The following is an 18879-nucleotide window of genomic DNA, read 5'->3' on the forward strand; positions in this document are numbered from 1 at the left end:
GGCAGGCAAAGTCTAATGCTATTTCCCTTTCTCCTGCTCCTGTTGCACCAGCAGCCTCCCATGTTGGCTAATGCAATTTGCAACCTTGCTAATCCAGTTTCAGGAGGAATTGTGTTCTGTTAAAAGAGAATAACAGGAGTCAGGAGCTGTGCAGCCATGTTCCTGCCACCTCTGGGGAGGCTGCCCTGGCACTGGAAGTCTTTGTCTTTACTTTGCTGTGATTTCTATGCCATGGTTAAGCCTAATGGGCAAGGTCCTCCTAGAACTATCTCATCATCTTCCCTTCTGCAAATGCTTTTGCTCTGATGCCTCTTCTCTGAAAGGGTCCACACATCTTGCCCTTTTGAACATTGGTTTGCTTTCAGCTAACTTAGTAAACATGAGTGACCCACCCCTCACCACGCTGAGTCGGAACGCTGGGATGTACTTGCTTGGCTCCCTTTGCCCCAGTTCCCCAGGGTCATTAACACGGGCGTCCTTGCAGCGTGTGTGGAGGTGGAGGAGGCTCTTCAGGCCTGCTTTGTGGAAGGGAGAAGGGCTCACAGAGGCGGCGAGTATTAGTGCATGTCTAAGCCTGTGGCAGAGCAATGACCTGCACACGGGTCCCTTGAATCCCGGGCAAACATCCCCAGGCGGGAATTTGGGCACTGAGTGCTTTTTGGACCCTAGTGAGTTGCGACTGCAGGCTGAGGGGTTGGCTGAGTTTGTGCCAAAAGCCTGGCCAGTGCCCTTCAGGGTTGTACACTGAGGGTGCCGGGGAGAGATGGGTTCCTCGCGGGAAGAGTTGCCTTGGGACCAAGCTCCTGGAAATGGGTCTCTCCTGATCAGCCTGCTAAACCCCATGTGTACCATTAAACCATGTTGGGGATTCAGGTTGGGTTGGCCTTGTTTCTGCTCCCACAAACACATGCACCTCAGTACAGTGAAATCCCGATGGAGGCTTTTAAAAGTAGGACATTCCCCAGGAAAACTTTTGCAACACTTCATCAGTTCTCTCCAGGCGAGATCATGTTCTGGAGGAGCACTCCCCAGAGGGCAGCAGCCTCCAAAGTGGGACACCATCTCGCTGCTGCGGTGACAGGGCTCCCTGGGGACTCTGTGGGCCGGTGGTGGCTGTCCTCCTGCCCACTCCTTCTGCACTATGGCTGCTGGCTCGTGCAGAGCTGGCTCCTTCCCTGACCGGCGGCTGCCTCCTCCTTCGCTGCAGGGCAGCACACTGGGGTTTTGTATGGGGCTTTTTTCGGGGGAGGGTATCTCCAGCTGCAATTAAACATCACCATCCCCAAGACTTGCTAATAGTGGCTCCCAGGTGGGAGGTGAACTCCTGCTGTTGTATTTTCTTGCTGCCTACAAGGGAAGATGATGTAAGGAGTCTGAGACAGAGCATCTTTTTATTGCAGCATTTTTAGGTACAGATTGCAAAGTGCTTTGGTAGAGGTAAGTGTTGCAACCCCTGCTTGATGATTAGGAAACAGAGGGGAGGGAGCCAAGTGGCTTCACCACAGCAGCGAGTCAGCAGAAAAGCTGCGGATCACATCACTGCCTCTGCCCTCCTCCTCTGAATACTGCTTTCCCTCCCCTCAAGTACTTGTATAACTGTGCTTAGCACATGCCCAGCTTGAGGGGACTGATTGCCTGCTTGGTGGTGTGGAGAGCACTTAGCCACGTTGTAGCCTGCCTGTGGTTGTAAGGTGTGTCTGACCTAGCCCCCCACCCCAGAGGTGCAAGCTTTGAGGGCCAGAGGCTGCCGCAGGTATCCTAAGACAATGCATGCCCCTGCAAATGAGTGGGGATGTTTTCCTCAGCTTGGAAATTAGTGCAAAGGGACTGTGATGCTGGAGGACAGTCTGTGAAGTGAGGTGTCTAGTAAGTGTATGGGCTGGCTGTGGGCACGTAGCATCTTTGCCAGCCTCTCCACCCTAAGAGGCATGTAATGTCCCCCATGGCCTGGCCTGGCCAGGCTCCAGCACGAGTTGTCACCTGTTGAACCTCCTGAAGCTCCTCCAGCAGATGCCATGGGGTGCCCTCAGCAGCGTGGGAGAGCGTGTCTCCGTGCCATCGGAGACCTGATGTCTTCTGTCCTGGCGCTGCCTGCAGTGCTTCTGCCCAGGCACCACTGCAGAGTTCAACATCTGCAGACATTCTTCACACAGGTTGCATGGTTTCACAGGGGCTGGGAGACCAGGCTAGATTAAAAAAAATATGAGGGTTGTAACTATGACTTGTTGCCAGTGTAAATTGAAAGCCTTAATAGCATATGTAGGGCCAATTACAGTACATCAAGGCATGATATCCTCTTTACTGGCACCCTCCAGGGAACCAGGAGACATTGTGGCAACAGGATTATGCTTTGCAGATGATATGCATGATAACTTCACCTAGACACATGCACCTGTTTCCCTCACTAAGCAGATGTTCAGGAGGCTGTTAAGAGAACATCAGCCTCCTGACAGCGCAGCAGAAAATGCCATGTAACTTCACATCGCTGCAGCCACCGCCTCTGCTGCTTGACAGAGGGCTGGAGCAGCCCTGCCCTGGCACACTGAAATGCCAGCCCCTGGGGCAAACTGGATGAACTCAGCATTTGAAGGCCGAGCCCTTTCCTGGCTTTCTGCCCAGGCAAATCCCCAAGCCAGGAAAGGGAGTTTTCCCCATGTCAGGACGGCAAGGTTTGACTGGCTCAGTGCCTGGGGTGTCAGTCTTCTTGCAATCTCACTCGTGTGCCAGCAGCTACAATCATTTCTGTGTTATGCAAGCGTCTTTAAACATGACCTGGCAAGCTGCACGGGGCAGAGTGAGACCCGCTTTGCACTGGAGTAGGCTCACCACCAGGGTGGAAAGAGATGGACCCCCTGGCATTTTGTTGCATTACCATCACCACCACCCTGGACCCCTAACTTCAGGATTTGGTAGTTTTGTTTTGGTTTGCATTTTTTTATTTTAAATCATTGTTCCCAAGTGCAAGATGAGCCTTCTGGATTAGTTTGCATATCTGTGAATGGTGGCTGATGGTCCTCCCTCCTCTCCTCCTGTGGGAGAGCAGAAGTGTGAGCAGCCCCACAAAGCTTCCCTTGCCTTAACCAGAGTGTGAGCAGAGGATCTCTGCCCTGCATGAGCGAGCAAACCAGCCTGCAGCCTGAAGGTGAAGCTGCCCCAAGGTAAACTGTGTGCCACAGTGTTTCCAGCTCAGCAGTTTTCAGCCTGTGGTCTGTAAAAGCTGTGAATTATTTCTATAGGATCTGCAAAAAGGTAATGAAGAAGAGGTAGGCGCGCATTTACTATGCAGGAGCCAGTGCCTGGATGGGGAAGCATTTGGTGTTCACAGATTGGAAAAGGCTGAGAATGTCCTCTCTAATTCTGTGGGAGGGAAACAAAACCTGCACTTACATCTTCTGTGGTGTGCCTCCATTAGGAAAATAAATCATGTTAGATGAGAAGTGCATTGGCAGGGGTGTCATTATGTATCGCTGATACCTCTAATCTAGACAAAACTTTGCACATGATGTTACGAGCCTGTGCAAGCATGTGCAGTCTAGCAAAGGGAAGACCTGTAATTCCCTGCCAGGGCCTGCTGCTCCCACTAGTAACGGCAGTACAAGTGATCCTCTCATCAGGATCTGAGGGACACTGTGCATGTGTGGGCAAGTTCCTGAACGCTGGCTGCAACGGCTGCTAGGGAGGGCTTGAAGGGACGGGGTGTGCGCATGGAATTTGAGATTTCATTTTTGCTGGAGTTAAGATTTCTTCCCCATCACCCTATCCCCACAAAGGAGGACATCTCTCCAAGTGTTGAATGGAAGCAGGAAGAGCTGCACAGAGGGCATCCAAGAGCCCTTGGGTAACCTCAGGGGTCCGTGCTGTTTGTACACAGTGAGAATTGCCATGATTGTGATCCAGGAACAAGCCCTCATTGCTTCAGTGAAATACATCTGTCACATACGAGGTGCAGGTTGGCTGCCCCAAACACCAGGATTAAAAATACGCTGTGCCCATCCTCCTCATTTTCTTCTCCTGGAGGTGCTGTGATGCAGGAAGAGGACTGGGGGGGATGCTTGCGTCTCAGCAGCTCCGGTCTGTGCATACCCTGGCTTGCTTGGTGTGGGTATGTGTTGATACTGAGTAACCCCGCCACACGCAGCATGTGTATATACTGCATTTTAATAGATATAGGGCTACTGACTTAACATACACGGTTGCTATAGTAACAGAGGTTTCCTTAGTAACGGTTGCAGAAAATAATCCAGTACCAATTAAAAATAAACTGTTTGGAAAGGGGGCTGGGGGAGAAAGGAAACTGCTGAGAATCACCTTCCCCTTTATTGGTTCATCTCCCAGGGACTCAAAAGATTGATTAATGCTTGAAATAACCTTTCTTAACCAACAGTGAGCCAAAAAGGTGGGACGTGGGTGGGTGGGGTGGCTGAGGCTGCTGTCCTGAAGTGAAACAAAGGAGTGTGTCTGGGGTATGGCAGAAATACAACAGGGTGATGCTAAATTTCTCCATTAGGTTGAAGTCCCTAGGGAGGAAAAACAAGGAACTATTTCACTCCTTCCCTCCCTCCACTCTCTGCGTGCCATATCCATAACACAGCCATTGAGTCTTTATTAGCATACTGATTAAAGCTATGGGCAATCCAGGCTCCAGGGGAAGGTCTAATGCGTTACCAGGATGCCTATCTCAGATGCTGTGCTAGAGCAGAAAGCATTGCTGTGGTGGGAGTTCCTCCCTCCCATTTGATGTTGTTTGCCTGTGCCCATCCTCTCCCTTGGCCCCCTCGCTCATCGCCTGTGCCGACATCTGAGACCCTGGGGCTCAGGGGAAGCTGGAAGCAAAGCATGATGCAAAGAGAGGAGCCTGTGCCTTGGTGAGGGAGAGGAGACAATGTTGCTTCCCTGCAAACACAGGATGTGTGGGACGGGTTTCCAGGGTGCGGATGGACACATCTCCCCTGGCAGCCTTCAGTTGTTTGTGCCTGTGGTGCCACACTTCTGTCACGTCACTCGTGCCCAGGGCGCTTGCTAGGTTTCATTCAGAGATTTACGGGTTGTCAGCAGAATCCCTTCACTGGGCAGCAAGACAGCATGCCTCCTTTCAGAGGGGAGCTGCCACGCAAGGCAGCGGGAGAGGTTGGGATGGGCTGGGCTTGGAGCAGGACTGGGTTACCCACCTTCTGCCTCTTGGCTGTTGAAGACCCACTGGTTGTCAGGACACCCTTTATAGGCCATGCCTGAGCAGCGGTGTTCACTGTCACAGGGTGCACCAGGAAGGGCCTCAGCTTGGACCTGCTGCCTGCTGGACCCCATCACATGCTGCCCCTGTTCCTGGGAACCTCCTCCCCCATTTTCCTGACTGTGCTCCAATGACCTGTGTAATGTGTTGTGCTTCACACTCAGTCTAGGGCTCATCCCTTTGGGCTGTCAGATCTGGGCATCCTGCGTCATCGCGTTGGAGGAGATGCTGGTCGCACAGGAGAGGCGAAGGAGGGGAGGTGGTGGCAGAGCTGCTGGGAGGAGTGGTGTGTCCAGCCAGGAGCTGCTCCTCTCCTCCAGTCTGTGGCCAGCAGGACTCCAGGGCAAGCCAAGCACAAGTGTCACAGGAGGGCGCTTCATGTCCTCCCTTGCAGACGGGAATGCCCTGGGTCAAGGCTCGCAGCCTGAGCACACGCAGAAGAGGTTTTATCTCCTGCTTCTGCAGGGAGAGAGGAATCGGAAACTGCTGTCTCTCCTTGCAGGCAGAAGAGCTAATGACACCATTGTGTCATCCTCGACAGTGCGTGACCACTTAGCTACCCCTGTGGGAACTGCAGTTGCGCTTGGGAAACCGAGAGGGGTGACGTGCCTGTGGCTTGTCCCAGGCTGTGCGGTCCGTTGTGGACCTGGAGCCAGATCTCATGGCTGCTGGAAGAGAACTTGCTCCCTGCTGATCCTTTCCAGCTGGTGTTCTTTCTTCTTTTCCAGTTGTGCCCATGTTTGCTCGCCTAGTTATTGCGTGTCTGTGAGTTACGTGTCACTGAGATGGCTGGCATGTGACAGCGGTAGACTGGTGTTTAATTCACTCTTCCTGGAAATGGTTTTCTCTGGAACTAGTCAAGAGCTCATTGCTCAGAGGTGCAAGTGGTATGATTTCACCATGAAAAAAACCCACTGAGTTTAGGTGTAGTCTTCTTGCTAGGTTCAGTGCATTAGACCATGGTGAATTAAGAAAGGGAGTCTTTTAAAGGGCAAACCATGAAAAAGCAGCCTCTTGCTGAGGGACACGGTGGGAGAATCCAGGAGTAAAGCAGGGGGTGAAAGAAGAGAGATTTGGTAGGAGAATATTTAAACACCTTTGTCTTAAAGGTCCAGTGCAAGTGGGAACCCAGCAAAAGCAGCCACACCTGCAGATGGGGGAGGACTCTGGTCCTCCCCAAACCAGGTGAGTTTCTTTCCTACGTTAATGACCCACCTCCCCTCATCCTTCTCCTTTCCTCCCTTGCAGTGACCAAGCTGCAGGTGAGCAAGTCGAAGCGGAGCATCACTCTGGTGGAAAACCGGCCCATCCCCCTCAACTGCTCAGTAAAATCCCAGACCAGCCCCGACTCGCACTTCGCCGTGCTGTGGTACGTCCACAAGCCCTCTGACGCCGACGGCAAGCTCATCCTGAAGACCACCCACAGCTCGGCCTTTGAGTATGGCACCTACGCAGAGGAGGAGGGGCTGCGGGGCCGGCTGCTGTTCGAGCGCTCAGCGTCAGGGGGGCTCTTCAGCCTGACGGTGCAGCGGGCAGAAGTGCGAGACAGCGGCAGCTACTACTGTCACGTGGAGGAGTGGCTGCTCAGCCCCAACCACGCCTGGTACAAGCTGGCGGAGGAGGTGTCGGGGCGGACAGAGGTCACCGTCAAGCAGCCAGGTACCACATGCTGCACTGGGGGGGTCCTCTTGGCATCAGCTCTTGTGCACAGCTCGTGAGCTTACCAAGCTTTTCTGGGGCAACAGGGATCTTCTGCTCTTCTTTCCACTACAGCCTTGTCACACCCTTCTTACATCCTCATGCCTGCATATCCCTGCATGAAGAGGGATGTTTTCCCCCTTTGATGTGACCCTTCTCCGTTTAAGCCAGGTTGGCGTGCATTTCGGTGTCCCCACATGAAGGTTATCCGCCCACCGCGATCTAGAGGGCCACTGTATGCAACCACGTTTCTTTATCCTCGAGAGCATCATGTAGCAAGAGTGTCGACTAGCGACCTACTGAGAGAGAACTGGTGTGTGCCTGCCTGGGAAAGCATTTTTATGTTTTGCACACAGTTTAATTTTACTCTGTGACTGTATCCTGGCAGGCGCGGGGACACTTGTCTCTTTTCCCTCTGCGCTGTGCACATGAAATGCAAGTAATGAGTTTAATGAGGTGGGGAGCTGGCTGCCAGGAAATGAGAAATCTACTCTGCTGGTGGTTTCTTTGGCAGCAGACATCACTGGTAAAGGTGGGTTGATGGATGAGCTAAAGATGGCCCCCACAAGCTGGTGACGTAGCCCTTATTTCATGCAAAGCGCGGAGGCAGGGAGGAAAGCGCCGTCTCTGAGAGCAGCGTGAACCCCATATGTGCTGCTGAGGCAGAGCATTGGTACTTCACAAAGAAACCTGCCTTGTCCCCACTTGCTCTGGGTGCCTGTTTCTGGAAGACAAAATACCTCAGGTAGGAGGGACGCAACTGGATAGCAGGGCTGGACTGGGATGCTTAATGCATTTTCTCTGGATTTGGCTGGCTAGACACAAGCTCTTGTGGATGGGAGTGCAAGAGGGATATTGAGTATGGTCCCCAGCGCAGTTTTACCTAGTTGCCCAGGGAGTGCAGCAGGCCAAAGCATGCCTCTCGCTGCCAGTCCCAGCTCCTCGTTTCTGTCTGCAAAGTCCCAAGGTGGCTGTGGGGCAGTCAGAGGGGGAGGAGCTGTGATCTGCTCCCTCCATTGCATTGCCCACATCTCACTGGGAAGTATGGTCCCTGTCACTTGCTGAAGCAGCTGTACCAGGGAAGTCCAGACTGTGCCCCTGGAAAGAAGTTGTGAAGGACTTAGGAGTGTACGACACGTCATTTCACATAAAAGAACTGATTGCAGTCAGCCCCCACCATGTATCAATGAAATTGTGGAGCAAAAACCAGGGGCATTCCCAAGGCAGCAAAACACCATGTGTGACTTTGCCCTCATGCTACTTCTCATTTTGCAGTGGTGGTTCCCTATAATCAGCTGCCCGTTTTCTGCCTTGTTTTTTTCCCTTTTCCCACAACAGGAGGGCTTACCGGTTGGGGTGTGACTGGGCTACTGCCCTGCCCCAGGAGGAGGATGAGAAAAGATTGAGGTGTGACCTCCTAAGTGCACAGACTAGGTATCTGTGCACTTAGGACCAACTGGGATATTTTGGGTTTCCAGTTCCCTGTGCTGGTGCCTAGCCTGAGATTTTCAGAAGACCCTAAAAAATGCAAGTCCTGTTTTCTTTTCCTCCTCTTCCATGCCCCCTACCCCTCATTTTTTTTTCCACCCTCTCCTCATTTCTTTCATCACACCCCAGGATTGTGGCCATGCAGAAAGGGCTTGCAAGGGAGACAAAGGACCCTCAGTCACCCTGCATTTCTACTGGCCTTTTCCCATAGATAACCGCCTGCAGGTGAACCAGACCCACAGGAACATCACGGTGCTGGAGAACCAGTGGGTGACCCTGGAGTGTCTGGTCAGCAGCCGGACCAGCCCCTCATCCCAGCTCTCAGTGGAGTGGTACGTCTGGCGGCCGGGCCACCCAGAGAAGGAGGCGGTGGTCCGGCTGAGCCGGCAGAGCACCCTGCGCTATGGGGACCTGGCGGCGCTGGGCGACCTGCGGAGCCGGCTGCACCTGGAGAGCCCGTCCCCAGGTCTCTACCTCCTCTCCATCCAAAATGCCACCGTGAGGGACAGCGGGGCCTATGACTGCCGTGTGGAGGAGTGGCTCCTCGACCCCAGTGACCGCTGGTACAAGCGGTCAGAGGACCTCTCCGGACTCATCACCCTCACCGTCAAGCAACCAGGTGAGGAGGATCTCATGCCAACAGCTTTGAGCAGCGCCCTGCCCTCTTGGACCAAACGCATGAGTCCCTGTCTGTCTTTGACAGCAGGTCCAGGCAGAGGGCAGGACTGCTGCGCTACAGACCGTGCTGATGCCTTCTTGCATTTCTTCCTGGGTGCACCCTTGCTTTTCTAGAAGGAGCATAGAGCAAGTCTGCAAACACAGCTAGATGGTCTTGGGATTTTGTCACCACTGCATCTGCAAATCAATATTTTTTACAGCACTGCTGCCAGATTCAATAAGATAGGCTTCCAATTTTATTCACATCTTGATTGAGAATGAGGTGGGAGAAGTTATCTATGCTTCCCAGGCGTGCGCCTCAGGGCAACATCCTTGCATGAAAGGAGGGCAGCAGAGGAGGTTGAGACCCTTGCTGGTGTCCAGGCAGTTCCTCACACTGCTGCCCTCCATTCTGCAGGTGAAGAAGCAGATGCGGGGTGTACAGCTCCAAGAGTTTGTGTGTCAGTTAGTACAAGGGCTCGGGCTTCTTGTTGGAGCAGGAGTTGGCTATGAGGAGCCTGCCTCCATATTGACAAAGGGGTGCTTACAGGCTTCCTGGCCACCCTCTTGCCAGTGATAGTGGTCCAGGCAGATCCTGCTCCCTAACACTACCATTTTGGCCATGCCCAGACACAGGGAGGCAGGCATCAGGGATTGCTGCAGGTGCTTCTTCTTTCCAGGATCTAGTGGGGAAAAAAGGTGCTACAGAAGTTCAAACCAAGGAGGAAACTCCAGTTTCAAAGGTTTGTGAGTAGAAATGGAATGGAATGGAATAGAATATTTCAGTTGGAAAGCACCTACAACAGTCATCCAGTCCAACTGCCTGAGCAATTCAGGGCTGACCAAAAGTTAAAGCGTGCTATTAAGCGCATTGTCCAAATGCCAGGCTTGGGGCACCACCACCGCTCTGGGAAGCCTGTTGCAGTGTTTGACCACGCTCTCAGTAACTAAATGCTTCCTCATGTCCAGTCTGAACCTTCCTGGGTGCAGCTTTGAACCATTCCCATGTGTCCTATCACTGGATTCCAGGGAGGAGAGATCAGCACCTCCCTCTCCACTTGCCCTCCTCAGGAAACTGTAGAGACCGATAAGGTTGCCCCTAGCCTCCTTTTCTCCAAAGTAGACAAGCCCAAAGTCCTCAGCCACTCCTCACAGGACACGCCTTCCAGCCCTTTCACCAGCTTTGTTGCTGTCCTCTGGATGCATTCAAGGACCTTAACGTGCTTCTTACATTGTGGGGCCCAGAATTGCACACAGTACTCGAGGTGAGGCTGCACCAACGCTGAATACAGCAGGATAATCACCTCTTTTGACCCTCTGGCTATGCTGTGTTTGATGCACCGCAGATTGTGGTGTGTCCTCTTGCCTGCCAGGGCACACTGCTGTCTCCTATGGAGCCTGCTGTCAACCAGCACTCCCAGATCCCTTTCTACAGGGCGGCTCTCCAGCCACCACTCTCCCAATTTATACTCGTGCCCAGCATTACTCCATCCTAGGTGTAGAATCCAGCATTTGGACTTGTTAAATTTCATCCCATTAATGAAAGTCCAATGCTTCAATCTATCTAGATCCCTCTGCAAGGCCTCTTGTCCCTCAAGAGTCAACAGCACCTCACAGTTTGGTATCATCAGCAAACTTGCTAATGGTGCATTCAGCTCCTGCGTCCAGATCTTTCATAAATATATTGAACAGAATGGGGTCTAGAATAGAATCCTGAGGAGCACCGCTGATGACCAGTCACCAGCCAGATGTAGCCCCATTCACTAAAACCCCTTTGGTGCTGCCCTGCAGCCAGATCTTCACCCAGCGCACCGTGAACCTGCTCATCCCATAGTTGACTGTTGGAAGGTTGCTGTGAGGGTCAGTATCAAAAGCCTTACTAGAATCCAGAAGAACTACATCCACTGCCCTCCCTTCATCCATTAGGTGGGTGAGCTTATCATAGAAGGGTACTAAATCAGTTAAACAGGACTTTGCCTTTGTGAACCCATGTTGACTGGGCCTGATGATCACATTATTCTTTAAATGTATTTCAATAGTATCCAGTATTAACAGGTCTGTAGTTCCCTAGGTGTTCCCTCATGTCCTTTTTGTAGACTGGAATAACATTGGCTAGCTTGCAGTCAGCAGGGACCTCCCCTGACCCCCAAGGCCTTTGGATGACGGTCTAGAAGCATCCTGCCATAACATCTGCTAGCTCCTTCAGTACTGTGGGATGAATCCCATGAGGCCCCATGAACCTGTGAACATTCACCTGATGCAGTCTCCACAAATGGAAAGTCACCGTTCCCACACTCATAGTCCTCTGACTCAGGGGACGGGGCAGCCCAAGGTCTACCAGTATTATTAAAGACTGAGGTGAAAAAAGCATTGAATGTCTCTGTTTTTTCTTCATCCCTATCAGTCAGGTGACCACCTTCAACAAGTATTGGTCCAATGTTTTCTTTAGACCTCCTCTTGCTATTAGCACACTTTAAAAAGCCCATCTTGTTAGCTGACACAACACTGGCCAGTTTCAACTCTAAGTGAGCTTTGGCCTTTCATGTCTTCTCCCGGCGTATGTGAAACACAGCTCTGTAATCTTCCTGCAAAGCCTGACCTTGCTTCCAGAGATCATAGAATTTCTTCTATGAAACCCCTGAGCTCCATGAGGAATACCCTGTTCAGCCAAGCTGCTCTTCTGCCCCACTTGCTTGACTTAAGACACAGTGGAATCGCCTGCTCCTGTGCTTCTAAAAGGTGGTTTTTAAAGGCTGACCAGCACTCATGCACTCATAAGCCCTCAAAAGCAGATTCCCAGGGAACTCTGCTAAGTTTTGTCCGTTTTAACAACAGATAAGCTGCAAGGACAATTTACCTTGGAATATACAGATTCCCTTGTTTTTGAGGCATATGACACAAGGTTAGATGTCTGTCTTAAAGGCTGTAAGTCAAATAACAGTTACGATCCTCTTTTGCTGGGTACTTTCCAGCATGTGATGCAACCACTCTGCAAATACTCCTGTTGTGCTTTATGCCTGCCCATTCCAGCGAGGTGTCAGACTCGTAACTCTGCAACGGAACTGCCAAAAGGGTAAGATTCTGGAAAGGTTTTAGTGGTGATTCCTGGCAGAGAAGATTTGTACTGTGAAGGAGGAGCTCTTTCAGGGGACGGCACAGCCCTTATCTGCCAGGTCCTTGCTTGAGAAACCTTGCTGGCCAAGATGGATTGAGCAGAGACCCCCACCAGGCAATCCCTGTACCCTGCATGCCCGCCTGGCTGTAAGTGCAGCTCTTCATCCAAACTGCCAGCCCTGATGGAGGGGGGGAAATGAACAGCAGGGGAAATCCGTGAGGCTCATTTTGAATTCTCGAAGGGAACCTCGATAGGAAGAAGAGAGGGAGTTGGGGGTGCACTAATTCAAGATAGTATTTTTCTAACAGTGCTTTGTTGTTGTTTGTTTTTCTGTCATAGCAGCCAGTACTTAACAAAATTACTAAGCTTGCATGTGACTCATGTCTCATTAGTGAGGATCTCCACGCTCATCTTTCAGGACTATTATAATCACAAGCAAAGGGGGGGGAGGGGGGGACCTCTCAGCACCTTCAGACAGCAGTTCTTCTCTTTCTGCTTAATCTGCTGAGGTTGTGGTTTAACCCGGCAGGCAGCTAAACACCACACAGCCATCTGCTCACTGCCCACAGTGGGATGGGGGAGAGAATTGTAGAAAAGGTAAAACTCATGGGTTGAGATAAAGACAATTTAATAGGATGGGAAAGGAAGGGAAACTAATAGCGATGATAAAAGAATATACAGAACAAGCGATGTGAAATGCAATTGCTCACCATCCGCTGACTGGTGCCCAGCCAGTGCCCGAGCAGCGTCCGCATCACCCCAGCCAACTCCCCCCAGTTTTTGTTCAGCATGACATTATATGGTATGGAATATCCCTTTGGCCAGTTTGGGTCAGCTGTCCTGGCTGTGCCCCCTCCCAGCTTCTTGTGCACCTCCAGCCTACTCACTGGCAGAGCACAAGAAGCTGAAAAGTCCTTAATTTAGTGTAAGCGCTGTTCAGCAACAACTAAAACGTCAGCATGTTATCAACATTATTCCCATCCTAAATCCAAAACACAGCACTGTACCAGCTACTAGGAAGACAATTAACCCTACCCCAGCCAAAACCAGGACAGGGAAGCTTTGTGTTGGTTTTGACAAGCCATTTCCTTCCCTTGCTCATTTTTACCTCATTAGTCCCTGGAATCTCAGGACTTGCCTCATTCCTGTTTCTGCTCGAGAGTCTTCCCAGGGAAGATGCGAACTGAAAAATACTCATGTTGCCTACGGCCTGAAGAGCTCTGGCCTTAATGAAGATTTTCCTTATGGGGCCGTTTAAAACGTCTTGGGCAGGTGCTATAATGAGAAGCCCTGCTGGGCACAGCAGCCCTGTGGCTGATGAGAGCAGGGGGACAGCAGCCCCCTCCCGCAGCGACACCTGGGGTCTGTACAAGGGAGGTTTGCCCAGCTGTCTTCTCTGGAGGAGAAAGCGCCTCTCTCTTCGGCGAGCTATCGGCTTGTCCTTCCTGCTCAGCCCCTGTGTCGGAAAGGGCTTTTTAATCTTTAAATGAAAGCTTAGATCTGGATTGATTGCGATCCCTGGAGTACGTGTTCCCTGGCAAGATGACTAAACCAAATGTTAATTGCTCTTGAAGTCAGCCTTTAATCAACTCATCTTGGGTTCTGGCCGCTGTATCTGTTAGGTAAAAACATCTCTAGCCTTTCAGCAAGCACTAGAGAAAAAAACAAGAGAGGGAGACTTTTGGAAGTGTCCTTGCTGTGTCTGCGCTGAGGACATCTCCATGGAGCAACCTCTTACCTAAATAACTTCCCAAATTGCTGGAAAAAAAACCTCTCCTTTCATACTGATTTTCAAGTCCTTTGAGCGCTCCTAAAGAAATAAAAAATAAACATGGAGTGCAATGCTCTTTGTAATGGTAGTACATTGCTCCTCAGCACATGCGCCAAACCTCGATATTTCCTGCCGTGTTCTTGTAGCGTGTCTGGATGAGCTGCAGCAGCTTTCTCCTCTCGCACGCACACCCGTTAGTTGGTGCAAGGGTCTGTGTGGGCAGGGTGGTAGCACAGGGCTCACAGCCAGCTCCTGTTTGACCCTGCACCAGGTGGTGTGCGGTGAGGTGAGGATGCTGCACCCACGGGGTTGACCACAGAGGTACCTGTGGGACTTGGCAGGCTGTGTCAAGCCTTTGGGTTTTGCTTGGATTGCTCCCAGCACCAGAGTCATGACAGTCAGTTTGTGCCAGGTCAGGGTGGCTTCGATGGTAGCATTTTGCTCAGCACTCACCTCTCCCCTTTTGTCATCTCAGATCCCACCTTGCAGGTGGACACGGCGACTGCCAACCTCACGGTGCAGGAGAAGGAGTCCTTCCCGCTGGACTGCAGCATCCTGTCCCGCTCCAGCCCAGAGTCCCACTTTGCAGTGACGTGGTACAACCTGAGGACCAAAGAGGCGGGTGGCCACGCAGAGGAGGCTGAGGAGGAGGAGGAGAGGGAGGCAGTGCTGAGTGTGGGCCCTGACGCTGTCTTCAGCCCCGAGGCCGGTCGCTGGGAGGGCCGCCTGCGCTTCCAGAGGCTCTCGGCGGTGCTTTTCCGACTGACGGTGCTGCAGGCTGGCGGTGCCGACACAGGCAACTACTCGTGCCGCGTGGAGGAGTGGCTGGCGGACCCCAACGGCGTGTGGTACCGGCTGGCGGAGGAGGAGTCGGGGACGGTCGCTGTTCACGTGCAGGATGCAGGTGAGAAGAGGCGACGAGCCTCTTGCAGACATGGCCCTGGCATCCCCTGTGTCTTTGGTTCAACCGAGATAAAAAGGCCAAGGAGTGCGTGGGAACGGGTCTCATCTGCAGCGGGACAAATCTGTAGTGTAGGTGGTTTCCCAGTTAGCTTGGTGGCTTGTAGCCCCACTCTTGGCTGGGCTTGCACATCTGCGCTGTGCTTTGCTCTGTGGTAGGGCTGCCCATCCCACAGCACTTGCTGCCTGGTGTGTCCCAGGTCAGTGGGGGCAGATATTGACCCACACTGGGGTTTAGCCATTCCCTTTGAGAAACACCCTGGAAGTTGGCTTAGCTCCGCCCAGGGTCACAGGCTGTGGCACAAGGGTCTCCTCCCAGTAACTGTTGAAGCCACTGGATGGTCTAGAGACCCCAGAGATAGCTGAGATAGTTTTGTGGGCCCTTAAGGGAGATACCCTGGGACGCTGCCTCTGTGAACCACCACTGAGGGAAACAATGCTTTGCAAGGCTCCCTGCTTTATGGAGTATCAGAAAATTCCACCAGGGAGGACTCTTTAGCACTCAAGAAACTCCTGGAGGGGAATAAAGCCAAAACATGTCCTGCAGTAGCTTTTTCCTGCTGCTCTGTTTACCAGTATTGGTATTTTTCTCAAAGCCTCACTTCCTGCATTGACACAGACTAATAAGCATCTGGTTTTTATGTTCTTGAAGAAGTTGTTGTAGGCCATGCGTTGCAGAGAAGCTGTGAAATGTGACCGTCCCGTGTCTTTTTCCAGGCTCCACCCTGCAGTCCGTCATCTGCTCCAACGACGCCCTCTTCTACTTTGTGTTCTTCTACCCCTTCCCCATCTTCGGCATCTTGATCATCACCATCCTCCTGGTGCGGTTCAAGAGCCGAAACTCCAGCAAGAACTCGGAGGGCAAGAATGGGGTCCCTTTGCTGTGGATCAAAGAGCCTCACCTCAACTACTCTCCCACTTGCCTAGAGCCACCGGTCCTCAGCATCCACCCGGGAACCATAGACTAAAGAGGCAGAGGTGCTGGGGGGACGTGCAGAGAGAGAAAGCAGAGACATACCAGGAACTCTAAGGAATAGAGTGGGTTTTGTTGTTCTTGTTTCATTTTTTTCAGTGTCTGTGCTCCAGCGTGACGGCTGAGCTCTGTGGAGCACCCAGGTGGCCGGGACAGGAAGGTCCGAGGCTTTCTACAGCACCTGTAGGAATGCACCCCAGCACACCGACGGATGGAGGGTCCCTGTGCTTGCTGTACATAGCGGATGTTCCGTGGATTAATTTTGCTCCCGTCAGTTGCTGTCCTTCGGGCTGTTACTTTTTTGTTACCGTTTCTTTTTTCAGTCACTCCCAAGAACTTCAGGTTTCCCAAACCCTCCATGCAGCAAGGAGTTCCCAGAGGGCTTTTGGTCCTGGGACGATCTCTTTGGAAGCAAATGTATATGTTTTCCAAAACAGACTGGTTTTCCTCCCCAGACTCAGTATCACGGTGAAGAAGTTCTTTTCCCAAGGTGTGCTGAGCTAGCTCCTTCCTCTTCCAAAGCAGACAAAGCCAGGTCTGCCTCCAGAGGGGGTTAGCTGAGCTACCAGGAGGTTCATCCCAAAGACTGACTGTAGCCTCAGCATCTTCTTGTCTCCATCTTACTGTTCTCTCAGGAGGGGGCAATTCACTTGCTGGAAGCGTTCCCCCATCTTTGAGAGACTGAATGTTCAGCGTGCTTGCAGTCAGGACAAAATCAACTTAGGTTGTCTCCAGGAACTGAAGCAGGGAATGGAAGGATTTTTTCACCTGAAAGCCCTGGTTTTGTCAGTAGCAAAGAGGGTCCTCGTACATTCCAGCTTACCAGAGTTGTGCTCCTCCCTTGGTGTCCATGCTGCCACCTCTGACGAGGCGGATCCCCTCTGTGCCTCAGTCACCTGGGGACAGGTGGCTGGATCCAGTCTCTGAAGACTTCAACATGACCAAAGTAATGACTCTAGAAAGGGGAAAAGGGGAAGCTCCACGAGTTGGGTTCACAGCCCCTGGATGGTTCAGCCAAGGAGCCCATTTGCAGCCATGCCACGCAGCAGGGACATGCGATTAACCACCACGTGTCACGAGTTTCCCCACAGCTTGTGCTACTTCCTGGCGCGAGCTTGGACAAGACAAGGAGCCTGCACTGCGTCGGTGCCCTGGGGACTTCCCTGTCCCCTTGGGCCAAGAGAAATCTTTCCCTGCATGTGTGCGTGCATCTGCCATTTTTTGTTCCTGGGGCTTCAGGAGGAGAAACCATTCCTCCGTAAGCTCGCCCTCCTGGCAAAGTCACCTGCTCTTCTCATAGGCAGTCGCTGTGGCAGGAAATGCTGTTCTTTCTGTGAAAGATATGGCTCTTGCAAACCAAACCAGGGCTCTCTCCGTGTGGGGCACCTGAGCTCCCGTACCCCATATTGCCAAGTACCCCTGCCCTGTTCGGTGGAGGAAACCGCCTCCTCCCCGTACGCCCAAAGTGTTATGTCTGGCGGAAGAAAATGTTTGCCAAAAATGGCCTTTTGTTGTCTTCCTTGATGTCTTCCTGGCAAATACGGCCATTTACTTTTTGCAGCATGGCTGAAGCCAACGGGGGTGGACGGGTGCAGCCGCAAGACCCTCCTCCCCGCCTCATGCACGAGAGGTGCCATACCCACAGCCGCCGTCCTCTTCAGGAGGGTTGGACTGCTCTTTGTGAAGAGAAGGGGACCTCAGCAGATGCTCTGTAGCACTAGTCAGTTAGACCCTGATGCCTTGATGTTTCAGAGGTGGCAAAGCCTCGGGTGGGCGATCTGCGCTCTTCATCCTCTCTCCCGGCTGGGAGAGGACCCATGTGGCCACAGACCATCCCGTGCCAGGGTGTTTGAAGTCAGCCACCTCTGCTCCTCCACCAGAATGGCATTGGTTTCTTCTTCCACTGGGAAGCCCAAATTTCTCTCATCCCTCTGCAGAGTCTGCCTCCTCGATACGTAACTGCTTACTGGCTCCAGCATATGCTAATATCACACTCCTATATCTATATATATGTGTATCACACACCCACACACTTGTCTTCCCTTTCTGCGTAAGGCGCCTGCAAAGAGAGGAGTGGGCTGAGAAGTGAATGGAAATGAAGAACCGAGGCACAAACAGCAGCAGCTGCAGCCAGTGGGTATTGTTTCATAAATGTCGTATCTCCTGTACGTACTGCTCCCGGGCAGGAACTGCAACTCCTTTCAGCTTTAAAGGAAAAAAAGAAGAAATGAAGTTGGCGGGAGCTGTTCTTTCCTGGGAGAGCACTGTGCTGTGTCTGAGCCATGCGCCTCCTCTCCAGCCTGTCTGCCCCAGAGGAGGGCTCTCCTGGAGGGCTGTCCTCTGGCCCTGTCCCCCTGGCCGAAATGGGTCCCTTCCCAGCCCCAGCGGTTCCTGCACTGAGCCCGGGCTTTCCCGGGAAGCGGCTCCTGCAGTGGTCCCTGAATGTACCTTACCAGTGACATTTCTCTGTTGCTCTGGCAGTGTGTTGCCCCGTCTCAAACTTCTCTTTTTATAAGGCAGACTCTTCCTGTAATGAGTTTTAATGCAAAGCTTTTCAAACCACTCTCTCTGCTGTAACTTTCTGTAACAAACCTGAGAAGAAAGAGAGATACCCTATCCATGCATGAGGTGGAAAAATGTTTGGGATTTTTTAAAAAAACAAAAAACAAAAAAACAACAAAACCTTTGTACTATGTTGCACTAAAACATGTTTTATACAACACACCTGAGAGCTGTAGTAAACTGTGTTGGAAGTTGTGATTCCTATTGCTGCTGGTTTTTGTCAGAGTTGGGCTTTCATTATGCCTTTATGCATATTCCCTGCATAAATGTGTGCTGAATTCCTAAGCCCGCTCCCCCTTTTAAGGCAGCCTTTCCCTTTCCCACCACCCCTGGTCCCTGATGCATCAACTCTCCTCCCACCCCAGCAGTGCATCTCCTCGCTCTTGCAGGCTGGAGCTTGCAGACATCTTGCACCCTCTGGCTCT

General features: G+C 52.1%; 1 protein-coding gene across 3 annotated transcripts in view; it reads left to right on the forward strand.

Moving 5' to 3' along the window:
• The window catches only part of IGSF3 (immunoglobulin superfamily member 3), a 101183-nt gene extending 82609 nt beyond the window's left edge, over positions 1-18574 (forward strand). For all 3 annotated transcript variants that reach the window (XM_064469250.1, XM_064469269.1, XM_064469260.1), the window contains 4 exons: positions 6479-6889; positions 8628-9035; positions 14435-14863; positions 15637-18574. In XM_064469250.1, the coding sequence (XP_064325320.1) occupies positions 6479-6889; positions 8628-9035; positions 14435-14863; positions 15637-15887 (1499 nt within the window). In that variant the 3' untranslated portion in view covers positions 15888-18574. The remainder of the gene's footprint in view (positions 1-6478; positions 6890-8627; positions 9036-14434; positions 14864-15636) is intronic.
• The last annotated feature ends 305 nt before the right edge of the window (positions 18575-18879 follow it).

This window comes from Phalacrocorax carbo, chromosome 1, assembly GCF_963921805.1.
Source record: "Phalacrocorax carbo chromosome 1, bPhaCar2.1, whole genome shotgun sequence".
NCBI classification, from domain to species: Eukaryota; Metazoa; Chordata; class Aves; order Suliformes; family Phalacrocoracidae; genus Phalacrocorax; species Phalacrocorax carbo.